Here is a 21,867-nt window from a genome sequence, read left to right as displayed (position 1 = left end):
TAAAAAAGGAGAGTGGATTGCCTGGGATTTCCAGGTGGGCTTCCTAAAGACAATGCTCGTATTTATCATCTAGTCAAAATTATTTAAATCCCCTCAATGGCAGTAGCCTAAATCCTTTTGAAAATAGAGGTTGATGGACAGTTTTATTGATTTATTTTTTTGGTTATGCTTATACAGTGCTTTACTTCGTGTGTTTACTCAAGTCTTGTGTCACATCTGCCTTGGTATCTGTGCACAAGCATAGTGGCTGGCTGCGTGTAGCACAGATGTGTGTGCAAGTGCGTGTGAGCCCTTTCATGCAGTATTTCCTGTCTGAAGGAACATGCTGTAATGGATTGGATTTCCTGGCTCCCAGTCTATATTGCTCAATTTACAGTCTTGGTTCTTCCTCTGTGGCCGTGCGCAAGTTACTTCTTTGTGCCTCAGTTTTTGTGCAGTGTTTAATGAGTATTACTTCATTTTGCTGGGCTGAGACAAGGATTAATTAGCACTTAGAGTGTTCTGAGGATATCAAGAGCTATTTGAGTGCTTTGTGCTCTCTCTGCTCCTGGTCACCCACCCGGTATAGGATTGAACTTTTAACAGTATGTTCCTCCCTTTGACCAACACTTTCAGTTAAAAAATGCATGTCTGTTTCTATACTTGCAACACGTATATGAAATCCGTATCTTGATAAATGACATAATTCTTAACCCTGGAATGCCACTGGAGCAATAAATAAAATCGTCTTCTGATAGAGCCCTATCTTTCACCGCGTGTGAGTTGTGGGAAGAGATTGTGTCATTAAAACGCATTCTGAGCTACTTCTGGCATCTGCTGTCTTGCTGGAAAATGGTATCATTTGGGGTCCCAAGAAATATGACAAACTGTTTTCATTCTGCTTTAATGCTGAGTGAACAGCTGGCAACATGTACAGGCCTGATCCTGGTCCCCTTGAGGTCAGAAGGAGTCCTGTCCTTTTTCTTCAATAGAATCACGTTTCCTCAACCCTTAGTCTGCATTTTGGTCCGGCGGCACTCTTTGGAAATGGGTGTGCTGTGATAAAAGATCCACGGTGGGGCTTTGGTTGGCTGGGACACTGACTTGTGTTCACGCTGCGGAGCTAAAAATTTGTTGCATAGGCATTTGGGTTTTGGCTAGTGTTTTAGCCCAGACATCTGCCCAGCTGCTTTACAGCCTTGCAAGCTCCAGCCAGCTAATGCAGGCCAGCTGTGGGTATTTAAGGCATGTGGAGACGTACCTTGTATCTTCTCCCAGCATGGCCATGTGCCTGACTTTCCCAGCGCCTTATGCAGGACACCTAAGACTTGGCTTATGTAGGCCCTCATCTGGCAAAGCTCTTAAGCCCCTGCTAAAGTATTGGGATTAAAGCATCCGCTCCAGTGCACTGCTAAACTGGAGCTTTGTGTGTCTCTTAGGATCGGGCCCCAGAGCAGAAAAACCTCCCACAGTAGCAAGTCCTCTGACTCAGGCTTCTGCTATGGGACCAGGAACCACCATGCAGATTTTCCGGCTTGACCTGGAGGCCAGACTGTGACACCCAGTGACAGGATGGGTCTCCGAGCCTAGATTACAGAGTGAGGGGGAATATCTTCACTGCTACTTAAAGCTCCACAGCATGAGCCTCGCGAGTCAGTCCCTCAGGCTCTGAGACTGGCTACTGTGGGTTTTTTTTGTTTCTTGATGAGTTATTTGTGGTGTGGACCTTGTCACACCCGAGGTTAATGCTAGTGCCAGGCTCTCTCTAGTGCATTAATTAACTCATGTTAAAATAACACTGTTGTTCCCCTTCTCCTAATTTGTCCATTTGTCTTTAGACTGTGACCACCAGAGGGCAGGGAGGACCCCTTCTCGTATGTCTGCAAAGGCATTATTTATGCCGCACCATATGGGGACTAGCCTACATCATCAATTTCCCAGTAATTATTTTGATTATTGGGTCAAGACATTAGGCATGAATACACACAAACCCTGCAACATGCTTGGGGTGAAATTAATCTTGAGATGCCATATTGTCAGTGGTGTGACCATGAGGTTTTTCCATTGCTACAGATAAAGTCCAGACCTAGTGGATTCATAACAGCTCTTTGGCGAGATTCTGTAATTTTGGGTTTTCAAGAGCTGACTAATAAATCAGAAATCAGCCCTTTGCCCCATTGGGTATCTGTTTTAAATAGGTAGCTTTTTGTGCATGTGTGCAGGGTGGTTCTAATTCAGTTATTTGTATCTTGGTCCATTTGACTAAAGCCAGATCTACAAGACAGGGGATGGTCGAATTAAGATACACAACTCCAGCTACGTTAATTATGTAGCTGGAGTCAACGTACTGTAATTCAAGTTTTCGCATGGTCTCCACAGCGGGAGGTCTATGGGAGCAAATGCTCCAGTTGGCTTCCTTTTCTCCTTGTGAGGAGCAGGAGTATCTGCACTGATTGGGGGGATGCCTTTTGAGTTCAATTTAGCAGGTCTTTACTAGACCTGCTAAATCAAACTCCGGAAGATCGATCACTGCAGTGTCAATCTTCCACATAGTGAAGACAAGCCCATATACAATACCAGATGTGCTGGTCAAAACACTGTGCACTACATATGTCTTGTCAGTTAAGAGTGCTTCTTGTGAATACCTAGTGGCTTCCTTGGCTTGTAATGGGTGCATGATGGAAAACCCTGGGAACTGAAAACTTCTATTACCCACATCATAGACAGCAGCAATACAAGTTTTCTTAAACTGCTCAGCACAGGTGATCCCCCGTTCCTAGCTGGAACAAGTACTTTTCAGCCAAAGAAATAAACGTGTACACCACTGAAGTATAGTCACTGCTTAACAGCGCATAGCACCTACCACCACACAAATTGTGGATGGAAGTGAATAATACTGTGTTTAATTGAAGCCCAAGGAGAATTTAGATAGGCATAATATAATTATCCAAATGAAAAATTGGTCCGGATATTGCATAGAATTGCCTCTATGCAAAGCCCCTGGCTCTCTGTTACTGCTGTTTAAACAGATACGAATATCTTGCAAACATGCCATGAATAATTAAGGCATTCAGATATTATGGTAATGGACCCTATAAGTACTTAGACTAATCACAGGTGGCCAGTCTTGGTTTCCCGTTGCATCCAAAAGAAATAATTGACAAATACTGTAGAAAAGTGAGAAGTAATTATTGCAATACCCCTATCTGATACTTCCCTACATATGTTTTTGACCATAAGTAAAAAAGTGAGAGAGTTCATGACTAAATCTAAGCCTTAACTTGATTACTGTGCTTTTGAATGGGAGGAAGCAGAATCTGGTGTTATGGAAAGGGGTAGACTGTATAAAACAAGTGGCTTTTATACTTCCCTTAAAAACCATTCCCTTTTAAATCCTAACAATAGATCCAGCTCTCAATATTACCCACAGTTAATTAAAAGAAATTCCCCCTTCTTCTTTCATTCCAAAATGATGGTTTTGAAAAAGGAAGCAAATATTGCTACTTAGGGAAGTTTTCAAGTGGAAGAAGTTACATAAATAAACAGTTGTCAAAACTTGAACCAAAAACACATTGCCAGTTAGCTGCAGAGTATAAATATTGTTCATCTGGTTTTAGACATTGAAACTTGACATAGTGGGAGAATCTTGTACAGATTGTAAAAACCATGAAACTAAAATCAAAGTGGAAGTTGGAGGAAGTGGTAGCTGCTCATCACTTACTGGAGAAATACCCTCCAGTTGGATAAGGATGGGCACTCAAAGGCAGTTTTGATCTTAACCTCTCTGACTTAGGTCTGGGTGGCAGGGAGGACAGGAATACTGAACATAGGCAAGTTCTGAGTTACGGGACTCTTATATCCCAGCCCCCACATATGAAAAAGGGCTTGTCTTCATGTGCAGTACAGCACCTCCCTGAGAGGCAGTAGTTCTGTTAGCTGGGAAAAGCTCTTTGGTTGACATAACACTGACTGCACGGGGGTTAGGTTAGCATTAGTGCCTTGCTCTGGGGTATCAGTTTTATACCAAAATAGATCTGTAGAGTAGACCTGGCTTTAGTATTGTTTGCATTTTGTAGCTTTGGAAAATGAGACACGATCGAAATGGTGGTAGGTGCAAAATCATGTAGCTGAATTTGCAATGAAAACGTGGATGCATCTTTACCCTAAAAAATGACAGACTGATTTAAAATCAAATGCCTCTGTCTGTGTCAAGTTCAAGTCACAGCCAGAGGTCCCGTGGTCCACTGGATAAAGCACTGAACTTGGATGTAAGAGGACCTCCCGAATGACTTGTTGTGTAACAAGGTAGAGAGGACAATGTCAGGTATTTTTTCAGTCTCTCGTTTGCACAGACTTTAAGTGGCCAGCCTAGTGAGGGTGTACTCCTTTCCCTACGGAAATTTGCTGTCAGCCATTTTTCTCTCTACTTGTTGTGTTCTGTGCATTGGTGCTGTGGTCTGGTTTATTAATAACCAGATAAGATGTTCCTTAGTAATGTTTTCCTTTAGTAAGATGTTCCTGTAATTTTTATGCCATAGAACTCAACCTGCCTTCCTCCCTAACTCTTCCCCACCACCGCCAAAAAAAAGACTTGTTTTTGTAGGATCTAGTAGTCGAGACCAGACTTTGTTCCGGTTCACTTTGCTTTTAGGGTTGCCAGGTGTCCGGTTTTGAACCGAACAGTTCAGTATTTGAGCTTTCTGTCCGGGAAATAAGTTGAGAAAATATAATTGAGAAAATATCAATGTCAATGTATTTTCTAAATAAGATGTAATGTAGATTGTGATACAATGTCAAGTGTGTCCAGTATTTTTGTTGAAACCATCTGGCAACCCTATTTGCTTTCCTTTCCCTGCCCACCCTCCATGTTACCGATTCCTCTGACCCTGTTTCCAGCATGCTAGTATTTCCTGTTTAGATATGGTTATGCAATTATATACAGACTTAGGAGGATTACTCAATTCAAGATCAGAGGCACAGAGTAATAATCCTGCTTTAAACATGGAGGGTTTTTTTAAGAGAAAAATTCAGGTGTTCTGATGCCACATCAAAGAGGACCTAAGGATACTTAGAAAGATGAGTAGATGACCATTCTGTTTGATATGAGCAACTTGCATTGGGACTGCGTTCCAGTCCAGAGCTGGAGGTGGAGTCCCACCTGCAGCCTTGAGAGGTGGATTTAGTTTGGCCTTGGTTTAGCAGGGTCCCGTGTGAATTCAGAGATAGAGTGTCAAGCTGCACAACATAGAGAGAGGCTTCTACTATTACTAACAAATAGCACATGATGCTTTCCTTCACACATCTCCAGTGTTTTCCAAAAGAGGCGTCATTAGCCTCACCTTACAGAGCAGACTTAGGCATGTAGAAGGGGAGTGACTTGGCTGGGGTGTCACAGTGACTCAGTAGTGGAGCTGGGAGGAGAACCCTGGAATACCGACTGCTTGTCCTGTGCACCACTGACCCACAGTGACCGAGAGAGTCTCTTCTTCAAGAGGATCCATTGCAATTCTTGGTTCAAGAAGAGCTGTTGGGATAACCCTGCAGACGCTTGAGGGCTTTTTCTGTAGGGTCCTATGAGCAGAGTGATTTGCAAAATATTTTCCTCCGTGTAGCTACAGCTGCACATCAGCCCCACGAAGCACATGCTGGAACTTGTGTGACTGCTAGAGATTCTGATTTGTGTCCAGCATTCGTGAATTATGTGCCTTTGTTTAATTAAAAGGAAGTGACCAGAGGAGTAGAAAAGATTGACTTATCAGGTCTTGTCTCATTGATTTCTGTGTTATATTGTGCATCCATCCGCTCATAAACATGGATGGAAGGCCTGCGGTTAAGACATTGGTCTGGACCTTGGACAAACTGGGTACAGTAGTAACCAGCTCTGCCGTAGACCTGTGTGTTACCTTGGGCAAGTCACATAATCTCTCTTAGCTTAAACATCCACATCTGTAAAATGGGGCTAATGGGTCTCTGTTTCACAAACCCGGGGTGAAGAGAAATTCAGTGTTGTTTTGAGAGTCATGCAGATCCCACAGTGAGTACCGATCAGGGTGTCTAGGTCTCATTCATAATGCTAATTTTTCAAATAATCTTTCTTCTGCAAAGAATTTTTGTCGGTTGTTACAGCGTTGGCTCCTTAAATGTAGTGGCCGAGATTTTAGTACTATTTTAGCTATAAAGGGCATTGATACATTACTGGCCATAAATGTAGCCTTTTATATAAATCACGCTGACCTAAAAATGTTAGTGGCACATTCCTTTCTGGTCTTTTGGTCTCAGAAGACAGAACTTTAGAGATGATATTTGCAGTAAATCATGGAGCATCAGTTTCTCCACTGACATTGTGTGGTAGAATTTTCTGGCTAACATTGGCTGGGAGCCCCATTGCAGATAACCAAATGTTGCAAATTAAAGAATAAATGAAAGTAGAAACAGAACCCCTTTTAGTACCGCACTGCTCAAATTGCTTTTATTTCTTTCTACAAGTGTAAGTGAATTTGTGGAAGCGCTGTATTAATTTCTGAGGATACCTTTTGTTAAATGAATATAGCTTTGTAGGAATATTCCCCTCAGTGAAGAGCTGGCTACAGTACTGTTTCAGCTGTTAAAACACTGAGCATTAAAGCCCTGGTTGAGTAAACATCTCCGTCAACACATCCACACCCACCAGCACTGCCAAGGCAACATTAGTGTGGTCAGGGCATGGGTGCTGGGAGAGAGCTCTCCAGCGCTTTAAGTAAACCACCTACGTGAAGGGAATAGCTAACAGTGCTAGGAGGGCGTTTACACTGGCACTTCACAGCGCTGTAACTTACTGCGCTTTGGGGGGGGGGTATATTTTTTCACACCCCTGAGTGAGAAAGTTACAGTGAAGTAAATGGCAGTGCAGGCAAGGCCTAAATTTGGGAGGAAGATAGAACCCTTGTAAATTTTACAAGGTATGCGAGCATATTGCACAGGAGGAGGAAGCTAGATCTCTGGGCCATACATAAGGGTCTGATTGACTTCTCTGTCAGAATCCTACCACCCGGTTATTGCAGGGCAAAAATTTATAAATGTAACATTTGAAAACAAATGCTTATCCTAAAGGCCATCCCTGCAGTTCAGAGCCAGTAAATAGAGGGGTCTAAGTTTTCAAAAAATGCAGCTGCTATATAATCTGCTTACACCATTGTGCGTGAAGCTGCTCTCTTGCACATGCAGAGTTTGAGCAAGCTTGATATGTTCAAAAGCACATGTACAATTTTTCACGTACATTTACAAAATCTTGCATGTGTCCATCAATTCTGCTGGTAGTGTTTTTATTGTGAGGGATTATTTGCTCCTCTAATAGAAACATCTCAGACCTGTTGCTTGTGTATTATTTGTCCTGGTAATTCTAGATGCCTATAGATTTGTCTGTGTCTTATCCTAGAATCATAGAATACTGGCACAGGAAGGGATCAGTATTTCCACTAAGCTCCATGGCAGTGCAGCGTCACAGGTGATTAATCAGCCCCACCTAGTCAGTCAGCTCCATGCAGAGAGCTCTGAGCCTCTGACTGAGCAGGACTGATTATCTAGATCATCCCTGACAGGTGTCTGTCTAACCTGCTCTTCAATATCTCCAGTGATGGAGATTCCACAACCTCCCTAGGCAGCTTATTCCAGTGCTTAACCACCCTGACAGTTGGAAAGTTTTTCCTGATGTCCAACCTAAACCTCCCTTGCTGCAATTTAAGCCCATTGCTTCTTGTTCTATCCTCAGAGGCCAAGGAGAACAATTTTTCTCCTTACTCATAACACCGTTTTAGATACTTGAAAACCGCTATCATGTCCGCTCTCAGTCTTCTCTCTTCTGAACCAAACAAGCCCAATTCTTTCAGCCTTCCCTCATAGCTCATGTTTTCTTTAATTGTTTTTGTTGCTCTTCTCCAGACCTTCTCCAATTTCTGCACATCTTTCTTGAAATATGCCCAGAACTGGACACACTACTCCAATTGAGGCCTAATCAGCACAGAGTAGACCAAAAGAATGACTTCTTGTGTCTTGCTCACAACAGTCCTGTTAATGCATCCCAGAATCACGTTTGCTTTTTTTGCAACAGTGTCACATGGTTGACTCATATTTAGGTTGTGGTCCACTATGACACCTAGATCCTTTTCTGTAGTACTTCTTCCTAGACAGTCGCTTCCCATTCTGTAGGAGTGAAATTGATCGTTCCTGCATAAGTGGAGTACTTCCTTATTAAATTTCATTCAATTTACCTCAGACCATTTCTCCAGTTTCTCCAAATCAAATCATAAGATTATACCTAGAAAGACCCATAAACCATGTGGCAAAGTTAGTTAGAAATGGGGAATAAATCTTTATTTTTAAATCAAATCATGTAAAGAAGGCATGTACTGTTTCTCCCTCTTCACGGAGCAATGGACCTACCCTGTCCTTGGTCGTCTTCTAGCTTCTAATATATTTGTAGAATGTCATCTTGTTACCCCATGTCTCTAGCTAGATTTACCTTGCTTTGTGCCTTTGCCTTTCTAATCTTGCCCCTGCATACCAGTGGTGTTTGCTTATATTCATCTTTTATAATTTGACCAAGTTTCCACTAGGGATGTAAATGACTAATCGGATACCTGATAAGCAAATGTTCATTGGGTAGTCAAGTAGGAACTTGACTAGTCGCGTCCCCTCCCACCTTGCTCAAGGTCTCTTTCCCCCGACTTTGCCTCAATCAGAGAGAGACAGCACCGGGGGGAGCACGACCCCCCCCCCCCACCGCTGTCTCCACAGGGGGCTGGGAGCATTTCAAAGGGAGAGAGGCAGAAGGAACCATGGATGGCTCTTGTACATTTCAAAGGGAGAGTGTGGTGAGACAATGAGCGCCCCCACCCCTCTTTATCGACTGATTGAGTAGTCAATGGAAATTCTGTTGCCTACTCGATTAAGGTAATTCCTCATTTAACATGTGCCCGCTTAACACGTTTTCGCGATAGCACTTTTTTTTTTAGGGAACGTTTTTTTAATTACATGACTGTCCCTGGAATAACATGATTTCCCCAGCCAGCCTGTTGCCGGCGGCTGCGCAGGGCTTCCCCCGCCTCCCTGCAAAGTGGTGGCGGGTTCACCGCTTGCCACGCTGTTCCCCGGCAACCCTCCCTCGCCGGACACTGTGCTGGTCCCGGCAGACCCGTCACAGGGGCATACTCCCAACCCAATCCCCCTCCCTTCTCCTCCTCTTCTCTTCCCCAGAGCCAAACACCTCCCCTCCCTGCTGTAATCCAGTCCCCTTTCTCCCCCAACCTTATGTCCTGGTCCCAACAGACACCACCGCTTGAAACGCAACTCCTACCTTTCCCATTATTTTCAATAGGAAAATTGACCCCACATAACACGTTTTCACTTAACATGATCATTTTCTGAAACATATCTATAGTTTTAAATGAAGAATTACTGTACCTGATTAATCAAAATTTAACATCCCTAGTTTCTACTTTTTTTATACAACACCTTTTGATTTTTAGATCATGTAAGATTTCCTAATTGATCCAAGGTGGTCTCCTGCTTTGGGGCCCTATGTCAGTTTTGACCTTAAAACAAATGGAGATGTACTTAGGATTTTTTTTCTTGTTCAAGAACATAAGTTCCAAGTACCTTAGATGCAGGGTACCTTTGGAATTTACAGTCAATTTCTCATTAAGAGTATTTGGCATTCAGAGAGTAGCTTTCTTTTCAAGAGTTTGTGTTTTACAAATTTCATCCTAATTTTATGGCTGTATAAACTGAGGCACAGAGAGATTACAAATGACTTGCTTCTGGCCACAGAGTGACTGCGTGGCAGAGCTGGGAAATACAGTACATGCCCTCTGTACATGCAAATTGGTTTAATTGACTATCATATTACGGGGAATAAATTTTTATTTTTAAATCAAATCATAAGATTATACCTAGAAAGACCCATAAACCATGTGGCAAAGATAGTTCGAAACCCTTTGTGAAACGAAACTGGACCAGTTTCATAGCATTCATATTTCTGAATCCTTACTTGGGAAGAAAGAGCTATCTTACTAGGGGAAGAATGAACAGATAATTAGCTGGTGAGGTCATTGTTTGCTTGGGCACTGTAAATGAGGCAGCCAAGCTTGGCTTATAATGTAAACATAGTGTAAAATGTTTATCACCAGCTTTGTCATTCTCCTTATTTGTCAGGGCATCTTGATGAGAAGGAGAAATTTTCTTGTGCTGCATAGAGTTCAGGGAGTTGAGAGATTTCCATAAAAAGGCACAGGCGTTGCTTGGAAGAGCAGAGAGGTTTCTGACTTGGCAGCAATAAGTTAAGCCTGACCTTTTCCAGAAAGAAAATAATTGACCTCCTAAATCATCTCTGTTGGGGATGGGTGGGGGAAGTAAACTCTTGTGCTTGTATTTTGCTGGTTCCATGTTCTTGTTTAATTGCTTGTTTTAGGCAATTATATTGGAAGAAGGAAGAAAAGGTGTGCAGCTAGATTTTAGAGAGAGATTGTTTCTCTTTAATGGACAGATAGATGTCAAGATGCCCTTTTATCAGGGCAACAAAACATGCCACTATAATAACTCCACATTTGACTGTTCCAAAACACCCAAAAAAAGGTTAACTTTGTAATATTCCCAGAAGGTTAACAGGCCTTAACTTTTGGTGTCCTGAGCAAAGAAAGCAATGTCCTAAGGGAAGGAAGAAATTCCAGAGTCAGACTCCTCAGGTTCCCTGAAATAGGTGAATAACTGAAAGTCTGTTACACAAATAAAGGTAAATCCCAACACTTATAGTAATATTACTCTGTTGAAAGAAACAATAGAAAGACTTTGTACATCTACTAGCATCCTGGTGAAAAGAACATGATGGGGTTTTCAATTATGGTTTTGAATTTGAAGGTTGATCCACCGAGTACAGTAAATTATCATTGTACCATTGAAGTACACATTTGCTTGAGTACCCAGATTTAAAATAAAAATCTTTTTGCTGCTGCTGAAGAGATTTTTGTACTTAGCTATACAGAACAGTCTACCCTGCAAGTAAAATTGCTTTGACAGCAGTTCTTTGGGAAAACACACTGTTTTCGAGGCGCTGCTTGCAAACATGGCTCCTAATTCCATGCTTTCCCCCTGTTTTTCAGATTGCCTGTATTTGAACAGACCACATCATGCGTGAGTACAAGCTAGTGGTCCTGGGTTCAGGAGGCGTGGGAAAGTCTGCTTTGGTGAGTGAGCGTTCAATGTCCGACTCAAATTACTCAGTAAAGGGCAGTCTGAAAAATCCCACCTATGTCTGTTTTCAAATAATATTATTTTACTCTATTGTGACATTTTTGATACTTTCTACATGCACAACAGATGATTGGATAACTGCTACTGGGTTGCTCAGCTGGTTGGAAATATATTAACATTTTCAAATATTTTAAGAAGCAGCACTGAGATTATTATCAGTGGAAAGACTTATTCCATGCACATAACCTAGCATATAAATATACATTTTGTAAATGGCAAGTGTCTAATCTAGAACAAAATGAAGCACAAATTATTGGCTAAATGCTAGTGAATTGCTGATGCCTAAGGTGCAGGGAGCTGGCTTGCCATGAAGGATGTGTGTTTTCCACTGCAAAGGGAACTAAAGCAACATCAGTGTGGCAGGGAATAGTCCACTGGTACTGTAGAAAGATAGCAGTGGACTGATAACCCTGTTCACTCCTGAAGACAGAGGGCTGCTTCTAGGGATGTGAAAGGTTAACCAGTGAGCTTCACCCTTAATGGTGCTGCTGCTTGGTTCCAGTTAACCGGTGGGGACTGCAGCAGCTTCCCTCCTGCCGCGGGCAGGGGGCTGCTCCAGCCCCACAGGAGGCCTGCCATGAAGGGGGCTGCTCCAGTCGTGTGGAGCAGCTTCTGTCTGGGGTGGGCCTGGGCACCCCGCAGGCACCTCTACAGATGGGAGGGCCACTCCACTACCCCACACACACCCTTCCCAGGCTCCTTTTAATCAGTTATCCAGTTAAACTGGAGTTTACATCTCTAGTTGTTTCTCACTGGTTTGTGTTGCAGTGGTGACAGCAGAGCCAGTGCCTTGTAATAGAGATTCAAGTAATTTGTTCTAGCAGTCAGCTGTCTGTCATATACCTAAGTCAACCTGCTCACTGTTGTAGAGAGCGGGCAGGGAGGGACTGCTGGGAACTTTTTAAAACAAGCCAGTTCACCTTGCCACCTATCACTTCGGGATGGAATTAGCTATCCAACAGTGTTCCCTGTAAGCTGTGCACTTGTGCGATCACTCAAGAGCAATTTAAATGCTGCCCAGCTAGCAGAGCTGTGAGGTTTTCTGTTTCTACTGGTGGTGCACATTCACACATGCCTTGATGCACACAAAAATTATTCTGCATGTGGATTGAAAAAATCCACCAATGGATGGAAAAGATTAGAGGGAACATTACTGTCCAATTATTTTTAATGCAGGTAAAAATACAATGTTAAGGATAATAAGGCTGTTTTCTCTTGCATCCTTTCACTTACACAAGGAGGTGAAAAGGTGATGTACCTGGTGAGTTACCTGCAGAATCCAAAGAGCATGTGAGGGAGAAGATACATGAGGGTGTAAAGCATAGCAAGTTATTAAACAATGCAAATGGTTTGATGAGCTACTTAATTGATTCCCCATAATAATCTATGGTACCATTCAGACATAAATCTTTATTCTTTAAAAATGTGTTTGTGTAGAACCCTTCTCTTGTGTGGTAACTTCAGCAATTAAAGATGAGACGCTTCTCCTCCCACTATAGTCCCCTAGGCTTGTCTGGTTTTTGTTTTTTCCCATTAGGAATACAATATTTTTTATTTTGGAGTCCTGCGATGAGATTCTGTCTAACCTACTGTAGACATCACCAAAATGTCAGACAAATATCAAACTTAGAGGAAGTTTCCTCCCTTGTGATGTGAAGTCTAATCAGTTCAGACCCACAGCTTTTTTTTTTATTGAAAATAATATTTTATTTTTCCAAATATGTAGCCTTTAGGTAGGAGTTAGATTTTTTTTTTTTTTAATTTCAGACTCATTAATTCTCAAGATCTTTTCTGTGGGCAGAAAACTTGTTTTTGTTTGTTATAAGCAATATGTATGATGGCCTGATTCTCATCTCATCTGTAGCACTGTAAATTATGGGGGGAAGAGGGCAGCTCTGTTAAAGTCAGCAAGTTTGTGCAAGTGATAAAACTGGAATGAATGAATGAATGAATGAATGAATGAATGAATGATAATTTCCAGTGTATTGAATGTCATTGTGCACGCCCAGTGGTAAATACCCATTTGGTAAGCCCAGTGCCGTTGCTGGCACTATGTAACTTTACATTTCATTGCTCACGGAAATAATTGATCCAACACACCTCTAATGGGGATCAAAAATTTAACAGTAAACCAGTCAAGAGCTGATGGCGTTGAGAGGTGATCAAATACAAAATTATTTGCATGCAGCCATCAGAAGAGATGTTCTGAGATGGGTTTTAAAATAGCGGAAGAGAATCTAACTATGGAATTTTGGTGTCAATAATAATTCTAAAATTTCTCTTCCCTCCTCCTGCCCAGTGACTTAAACTAAGATGACTTATAAGGAGGCTGGTATTGGTATTCAGTGTTGCATTTGAGTGGGTGTTTAGAATACAATGTGATGGTGTTTCATCGCAAAGCCTCCTCCCTTGTTTGACTCTTATTGCCCAAGATCGTGCTGATTGTGTAGCATTTCTTATCGCCCTGCCTTCTGGTGCGAATGGTTGGACAACAGAAAGTCCTTAGTAATAACTAATGCACTGTTGTTTTAAAGCTTTCTTTTACAAGTGATTTGTTCTGCTCCTTTCTAATGGGAAGCACGTCCTTTGGCCAATCTGCAAGGCAGTAAAGTTACCAGCATTTGGCTGCAAACGGTCGTATATCTAATTGAAAAAACACCAACTGAGCAAAGGTGTAAGATCTGGGCTAAAGGAGAGTAATGTAAGTAAAGGGGCAAAGTGTAGCTGGGAGCTAGGAACTCCTGAATTGTCTCTTCCTGTCTGCCTCCATTACCTTACCTATAAAGTAAGAGTGCTATTTACCTACTCCGCAGGAGTGTTGTGGAGACCAGCAAATGCTGTGAAGTGCTTGGAAGGTGAAGAATAAACACTAGGTAGAGTCACAGGCGAGCCACAGTGTAGTTTAATGTACATACAGTGATGTTTGTATGTAATGGGCAGTCTTAGACCAGGTGAAAACAAGGGACTTTATTTTCTGAAGTGCTGATCCCCTGAAGCAGAGGTGGGGAACCTCAAGCCCGGGGGCCAGATGCAGCTCCTGGCTTGCCTGGATCTGGGCCCCAGGGGGGCTCGCCCAACATTGGGGAGCCTGTGCTGGCACTCCAGCCCCCTGCCCTCCCACGGGGCTGGAGCTCACAATCCACACGCGTGGGCCCCCTAAGGCTGTGGTGCAGGAGGGGAATGTGGGGAGTGCCTTTCTCCTTCTCAGATGGGGGTCTCGTCAGGGAGGACTTTGGTTGTGGGTTGTTTTAACTGTTCACTTGTGTGCGGCTCCTGTGGGTCAGGGCCACAAAAGGTTCCCCGCCCCTCCTCGACGCTTCATTCACAAGGGTGGGCAATAATTTTTTGCAGGGGGGCCACTTAATGAATTTTAATCCGAGGTCATGGGTCAGCTCTACCCCGGAAGGGGCAGGGCTTGAGGTGGAAGGGTCGGGACTGGGGACTATCCTGTCCCCTGAGTGGTCTGGGGCCAGAGGCTTTGAATTAAAAACACAGCAAAAGGCTTGCGGCTCCCAGCCCTGCCACTACCATGTAGCCCCGCAGTCGCTCGGGGCTGCTGCAGTTATTGAAAGGGCTCATGATTCCAGCCCCTGCCGGGGTGGTGCCACCGGGAGCCGTGAGCCATTTGAAAAGGATCCTGCTGCCTGAGCCAGTGCCTGGAAATTCAGTGGCTCAGGCAGCAGGATATAAATAGAAAGCGACCAGATACTGTCCGCAGGCTGGATCAAAGCGAGAGATGGGTCGAATCTTGTCCAGCCATGTTCTATGGTGTTTGAAGCAGTGGTTGAATAGTAACTCCTCACTTAACATGTGCCCGCTTAATACATTTTCGCGATAGCACGATTTTTTTTAGGGCACGTTTTTTGAATTACATGACCATCCCCAGAATAACATGATTTCCCCAGCCAGCCCATTGCCTGTGGCTGTGTGGGGCTTCCCTTGCCTCCCTGCAAAGCAGTGGAGTGTTTGCCGCTCGCTGCGCCGTTCCCCGGAGACCCCCTTCCCCCTTTGCTGGGCGCAGTGTGGGTCCCAGCAGACCTGTTACAGGGGCATACTCCCAACCCAGTCCCCCTCCCTTCTTCTCCCCTTCCCTGCCCCTGAGCCAAACACCTCCCCTCCCTGCTGTAACCCAGTCCCCTTTCTCCCCCAGCCTTATGTCCCAGTCTCAACAGACACCACCACTTGAAACGCAACCCCCACCTTTTCCATTATTTTCAGTGGGAAAATTGACCCCGCATTACACATTTTCACTTAACACGATCATTTTCTGAAACCTATCTATAGTGGTAAATGAGGAATTACTGTATTTTCTGAAAATCAGGCCTTGCGGATTCAATTAACAGATGCATTATATGTTTGATTACTATATGAGTTGTGTTGGGATGTTATATTAGTTAGAGAAGATGTTCAAAGTGGTCTGCAACGTTGTAGCACCTGAGTGTTGAAAACTAACCTGCAGATGAGGGAAAACTATTAACAGTATACAAATGAGCTATGGTTGGTTCTTTGAGTCATGACTGAAGCACATTTTCCATTATTAGCCTCTTAACCAAAACCCAAGTCTCTGTACCCTTTTTGGTACCACCATTAAGAAATCTCCCGATTAGATTGTGGTGATTATAAGGAGTTCTTGTTATTGTGATTGTCCTGGTGCCTTGTGTAACACCTCCTCTCATCGAATTACTTATGATCTTGTTTATAGTGGTATTTCTGGGATCATCTGCCTTTTGAGACTGCGTCATACAGTGTGGTAGGGAAATGGCAGAAAAGAAAAGACAGTGTTTCTAGACCGCTGGCTTCCAACCTTTTTTCATTTGTGGACCTCTGAAAACTTTGAATGGAGGTATATACCCTTTTCAAAACATTAAACAGAGTTGCAGACTCTCACGGGTGCACAGAGCACAGCTGGAAAGCCCCTGTTCTAGAAAACAGAATGGGTTTAGTTTGTGAAGCAGAACGATTTTTGAACAGGGGAGAGAGGGCATGTGCCTCCCATCTGTAGCAAATCTTCTCTAACATGAAAGTGAGAAAATAATTTTCTTCTGAGTTTAAAAGAAACCAGAGTGTGTTCTGTGCTCTCTGGAATACAATGATGCTCCCCTTTCAAAACCTGAAACCATTCTTAAAGATCAATAGCATGTGTGAGTCCTCATGCGTGTACACACACACACACACACACACACACACACACACACACACACACACACACACACACACACACACACACACACACACACTTTCTACGCAAATAAAGTATGGCTACTGTAAAAGCCAGGTTGATTTACAGTAAAGCCGCTGGTCAGTTTCAGCAGCGGCAAACTTGAGGAAGCCCGGGGCAGAGCAGCTGGGGTACTGCCGGGTTGGTCCCGCAGCGCCGCCCTCCATCTCCCCCACCCAGAGCCCTCATAGCGCCCCCTTCCGATAGTCCAGCATATTTGATAATCCAGCAACCCAGGGTCCTAAAGGTGCCAAATTATTGGAAGTTTACTGTATTTACTTTCAGTCTATAAACTGCTAGATTTGTGGCATTTATCCCTGGCTTTATATTTCCAATTTTGTTTAGGAATATTATCTCAAGCTCCCCGGGCCTATTGAATCCCTGTTTAATAGAAAATGAGGCACAGAGGTTGCTACTACCTATATTTACGTAGCAAGTCAGGGACAGGTTAGCATTAGAATTTAGTAGTTCCTGGTTCACAGATCCAAGTTTCTGTAGTAGATTATATAGCAGTATCTTATCTCCTCCCAAGCTGTGATCTGCAGCAGTCTGTCTAGTTGCATTTGGAGCTATGTTTTCCTTATTGCCCACTATTAAATGACATTAAAGAAGCTAAAAAAGCGCTCTTTTATGTAAGCAAATGCTGTGATTGTTATAGGGATTCTCTGCCATCACAAATGTGAGAGGGAATATGGGAAGCACATGGCTTTCCATTCAGATATGATCCATGCTATGGAAGACATTTGCAAGGCATGGAATAGGTGAAAGCCATCTATCTCATAAGGCAAAAGTAGAGAAAACCATAGCTGGGTTGGCAGACCAGTGTAAGTGTCCATCCAAAAGCCCTTAGAGAACAGACAAAAGGTATAGAGTCCTCTACAGATTTAGGGTAAATATTGGCTATCCAGCCACCAGCCACGTTGAAAGCTTCCCATCCTAGTTTTCCTCTGAATAAGGGAGGAAAGAACTTCAGCTCTGAAACAAGGGGTATCTTCTTCCTTCTCTTTGAATGTCAGCTGGGATTGTTGAATGCTTGGTGCAAGGTTCTATTCAGTTTGTATTCTTATATATATATATATAATTAGAATGACTGGAAGGTGAATGATTTACAGTTTTTTAAATGTCATCCTGAAGTCTTTGCCGTATCAGTTGGTCAGTATTAATGTGTCATTGATTGGTATTATCTTAGCACCATGATGTCCAAATCATAGGCTAGGTCCCGTGGTGTTAGGTGCTGCACGCAGAACCAACCTCCCTACCCCATCCTCCCACCCCCGCCTACTGTCCTGAGAAGCTTATAGTCTCAGCTACTATGTTTTAATAAGACTGAGAGCTCTAAGTGAAATATAGGGGCTTTCATGGATCTACTTGACTGTGTTGCTATCTTTCTGGATTTTATTGGGAGTCTCACAGTATTGGTGGTTTTCCAGTTGCTTTGTGAGATTCTGTGAGTCTGTCACTTTAAAAAAAAAAAAGGGTTTCTACTAGGGGTGTTAAAACAGTTATCTGGTTAAATGATAGTGCTTACCTGGTTAACCGTTTTAATCTAGGCCCCACTGTAGCCATGAGATCCTGCTATGGCTGTGGAGCCCCACCATAGCTGAGCTGTTCTGGCCTGGGATGGCTGGTCACTGTCGGAGTTAACTGGCAACGGTTGGTTAACTAGTAAGCATACCCAGGGCTTGCCAAACGGCGGCGAGCCCTGCTCGCCAGCCGCGCGCTTGGGCATGCTGCACATGCACTTACTGCACTGTGTGGCTGTGCTGGCTTATAATCTACTTGCCACAGGCGAGTAGATTACACTAATTGTCGAGCCCTGAGCATACTCATAAGCCTAATGTCCACCAGCATGCTTATCGGTTAACCATTTAACATTCCTAACTTCTACCCATCATGTTTTTAGAGAAATTCTTGAAAATATGACCGTGCACCCTGAAACCTCACAAATTTAAAAAAACAAAACAAAAAAACCCAACCTACTCCACTTTTTAGTACTTAAAAAAAAAAATGTGTTTTGGTCCTGCCTCATGACTTTGAATGGTTGAGTTGGCAGTACTGATGTGATGCAGAGTTTACACTGTTTTGTTTGAGTTTTATTCTTTAACTGGTTTCCCCCTTTTGTTTTTCAGACCGTACAGTTTGTTCAGGGAATTTTTGTTGAAAAATATGACCCCACAATAGAAGACTCATATAGAAAGGTAGAGTATAAAATTATGCTGTGTTTTATCCACGTTTTTGGGATCTGATCTGATCCTGCTCTCCCTCCCCCCCCCCCCCCTTTTAATTCAGGCAAAATTTCTCTGTTGCAAGGATTTTGTCTGAGTAAGAGGTGTGAGTTTGAATCTGTATTAGTGCAGTCATACTGGCTCGTTAGGCTCCAGTCCTGCGAGTTGATCTGTGCAGCTAGTTCCCTGTGCCAATACGGCGCACTGTGCAGGATCAGTACCTGAGGGTGTATGCAATAAAAGACCTATGGTATGGCTACGACTGTCCCAAATCAGCTGACTCTCTGGCTTGAAAAGCTTAGATTTCAGGCCTATAAAAAAACACTGCACTGATATTCAGGCTTGGACTGGAAGAGTCCATCTCTTGAGACCTTGAGAAGAAAGGGGTATCTGGGTTTACAGTCCAAATCTGAATGTCTAGACTGCAGTTTTTAGCCCTGCATTCTGGGCTCTAAGAGGTAGCACCATCTGATTTTTTTTTTTTTTATCATAATGTAGACATACCCTCAGTGGTATAAAGTCTGAAGTTCATGGTTAGCTGACATAACATTGATTGCCATTTAAAGATAAGCGAATAAGAATTTCATGCCAGACCACTTGCAACGTTTACTACTGTAAGTAAAAGAGAGAACACAAATATCACCAATTTAAGTACTGCAGTATAGTAATTGTGGTTGAAAAATAAAACAAGCCCATTACTGTTGAGCTCCAATGAGTGTTGCTTGGTTTTCAGGCATATGAAGTTGTTCACTGCTTTTTTGGAAACAAGCTTTCAGTTACAAAGCAGAAGCCCTTGTTTGAATCCTTGGCACCGTGGCTTGATGTAATTCTATCCCTAAAGCTGCATTCTCCACTCACATTGATGTAAAGAACCCCATTGTTTTAGAGATAAGAATCATGGTTGTCATAATTAAAGGCCCCCAAACCCAAAAAAGGGAAAGGAAGTGGTGATTTTGTGTGTGTGACAATTAAGTGAAAAAAAATGTTAAAACCTTTGTAGTCAAGTTGGTTTTTCTGGAATTACTCTCTTTAATCTGAAATGATTTTTAGTATGTGGAATGCTTGAAAAATATAGCTGTAGTTAGAGGGTTTTTGGAGGGTTTGAGGCGGAATGAAGGAGAGCCTAAGCTAAAGGGCTCTTCAGTTTCTAATTCTGTGTGTGTCTCTCACTAGCACACTTATGAGCATATGAAAATGTTTTTCCTTACAGTTTATTGTTTCTTTCTTTTTTTCCAGCAAGTGGAAGTAGACTGCCAACAGTGTATGCTTGAAATCCTCGATACAGCAGGGACAGTAAGAAAAATCTAAAATACAGAATTGTTAATGTTAAAAAGGAGATTGGATTTTAAAAGTAGGATTTGTCAATGAAATAGCCTCAGCTTGTCAAAAAGAAATTTTTAGATTGACTGCTGCTGTATTACACTGCTCTGCTTTGTTAAATAACCCAAAAGCCAATGTGGTGAACCTGCCACCGGAACACGGCCAAACCCAGGAAGACTGCCTACACTCACTATGCTCTCGAATGAACTCATGTAGGAAAATAAGACACAAACACCCTATCGCTCTGTCTAACCCCTCAGCCCTTAGCCTCAAAGGAAACCCGCACAACAATTTCACAAGACAAGCCTGGCAGCTGAAATTCGTAGCTTTGCTAATCAAGCGTGAAAGTAGCTTATATTTCTGCAGGTACTGTTGTATCCCCCTCCCCAAAGTGGTGGGGAGAGAGTCAGGGCAGGGATTTAGGGGGTGAGGCAGGATTGCGGGGGTGGGGAAGAGTGCCCTTTAGGGAGGGCAGGAGGGTGCTAAGGCCCCCTCCCTCCAGTGCTGCTTGTTGCTTTCTGTTCCCTTGCTGTTCGGGAGCAAGAGGAAAGCTCACAGCATGGGTCACTCACTCACTCTGGCCCCTGCCTGGACCAGCCAAGAAGGAGAGGAATGCAAGGATGTTGGGTGCTGGCAGCGGTAGTAGGAATGAGGGGGAGGCTTCAGCCCCCCATTCCCTCCATAAAGGGTGCTGCGTAGGGCAGGGGAACAGGCAGTCCAGATCTGTGTGGGGTACAGTCCAAGCCAGCCCCTTTCACCTGCCTGCTGTTTTGTGTGACAGCCTATAGGAGATCCCCAGGATCCCAGCTGCCCCTCCTCCAGTAGCTGAGTGCCCATGTTGACTCCTAGAGTGCAGCACAGCAGGGAGCTTTCACCTCTGGTCTTAATAAAGACACTGGATTTATGGCTTAGTACAATCTGTAACCCACTAAACCCTCCACCCCTTTTTTTGGCCCTATGAATACAGGGGTGGTAACGGGCCACCTTACCTTGAATGGTCCTTTACCAGGTGGGCTCTCTGTTTGATCTGTTACATAGTTTTGGCACTCTTAGTGCCTTTCCCAGAGCAGAAGGTTGTTTCCAATTGGTCCAGTTAAAGATATTCCCTCCCCTCCCCTGCCTCTTGTTAGTGATTTGTAGAGGTTACCCAGCTGTGGGTTAGCGCTGCTCCAAATTCTGAACATCCTATCAGCTCCTCAGTGTAATAAATTGGTGTCTTTATAACACGATGCTGGAATTTGAGGATGAGAATTTCAAATGTATTTTCTTGTGGTGGTGCCCAGAGCTCAGCACTGTACAGATGCTACCCGGGGTTCTTTCAACCCAAACCTCTTGGTAACTTTTACTTTCTGCAAGGTGGGGTCAGGAAATAATTCAGGGGAGACACGGTTGTCTGATCGATAGATGGATGGTACAAACAGGACAATACAAGAGTGCTTTCACTTAAAGCTAAACTTTGTCTCAAGCACTTACACACATCCGCAACCATTTGGTAAAACACTCTTAACCCTTGATAATTAGCAAAGTTGAGTGTGGCTCTCGAGTGACACCGAGCAGGCTTCCGATGGCCAGTCTTCCGTCTGCTGGTGGGGACAAAGATGCGTCCAGAATTGAAGAGTCCTCAAGGAATCCTTGAGGCGTCCCTCCAAGTGTAACCAAAATTGTCCCCCCAACTCAAACTTTCCTCCCCTGTTTATCTAGTAGTATTACAATAAAATGTCACACACAAACTTGTTAGGCAAGCACTTTTTAAAGCTTAGGCAAGAGCTTTTCTTCTGATCATTGCTTTCACCAGAAGCGTTTTTTTCTTTTTCAGAGATTTCATGCTCGGGAACCTGATAG

At 43.3% G+C, this 21,867-nt stretch overlaps 1 protein-coding gene across 4 annotated transcripts in view; it reads left to right on the top strand.

Annotated features, from left to right (window-relative positions):
• Positions 1 to 21,867, top strand: part of RAP1A (RAP1A, member of RAS oncogene family) — a 77,136-nt gene that overhangs the window by 38,403 nt on the left and 16,866 nt on the right. For all 4 annotated transcript variants that reach the window (XM_075910321.2, XM_075910318.2, XM_075910319.2 and 1 more), the window contains 3 exons: positions 11,112 to 11,195; positions 18,610 to 18,678; positions 19,942 to 19,998. In XM_075910321.2, coding sequence (XP_075766436.1) covers positions 11,139 to 11,195; positions 18,610 to 18,678; positions 19,942 to 19,998 — 183 coding nt within the window. In that variant the 5' untranslated portion in view covers positions 11,112 to 11,138. The remainder of the gene's footprint in view (positions 1 to 11,111; positions 11,196 to 18,609; positions 18,679 to 19,941; positions 19,999 to 21,867) is intronic.

Source organism: Pelodiscus sinensis, chromosome 27 (assembly GCF_052426305.1).
Source record: "Pelodiscus sinensis isolate ZL-2025 chromosome 27, ASM5242630v1, whole genome shotgun sequence".
Classification (NCBI taxonomy): Eukaryota; Metazoa; Chordata; order Testudines; family Trionychidae; genus Pelodiscus; species Pelodiscus sinensis.
Note: the sequence above shows the minus strand (reverse complement) of the source record. Positions and strands in the feature narration are given on the sequence as shown.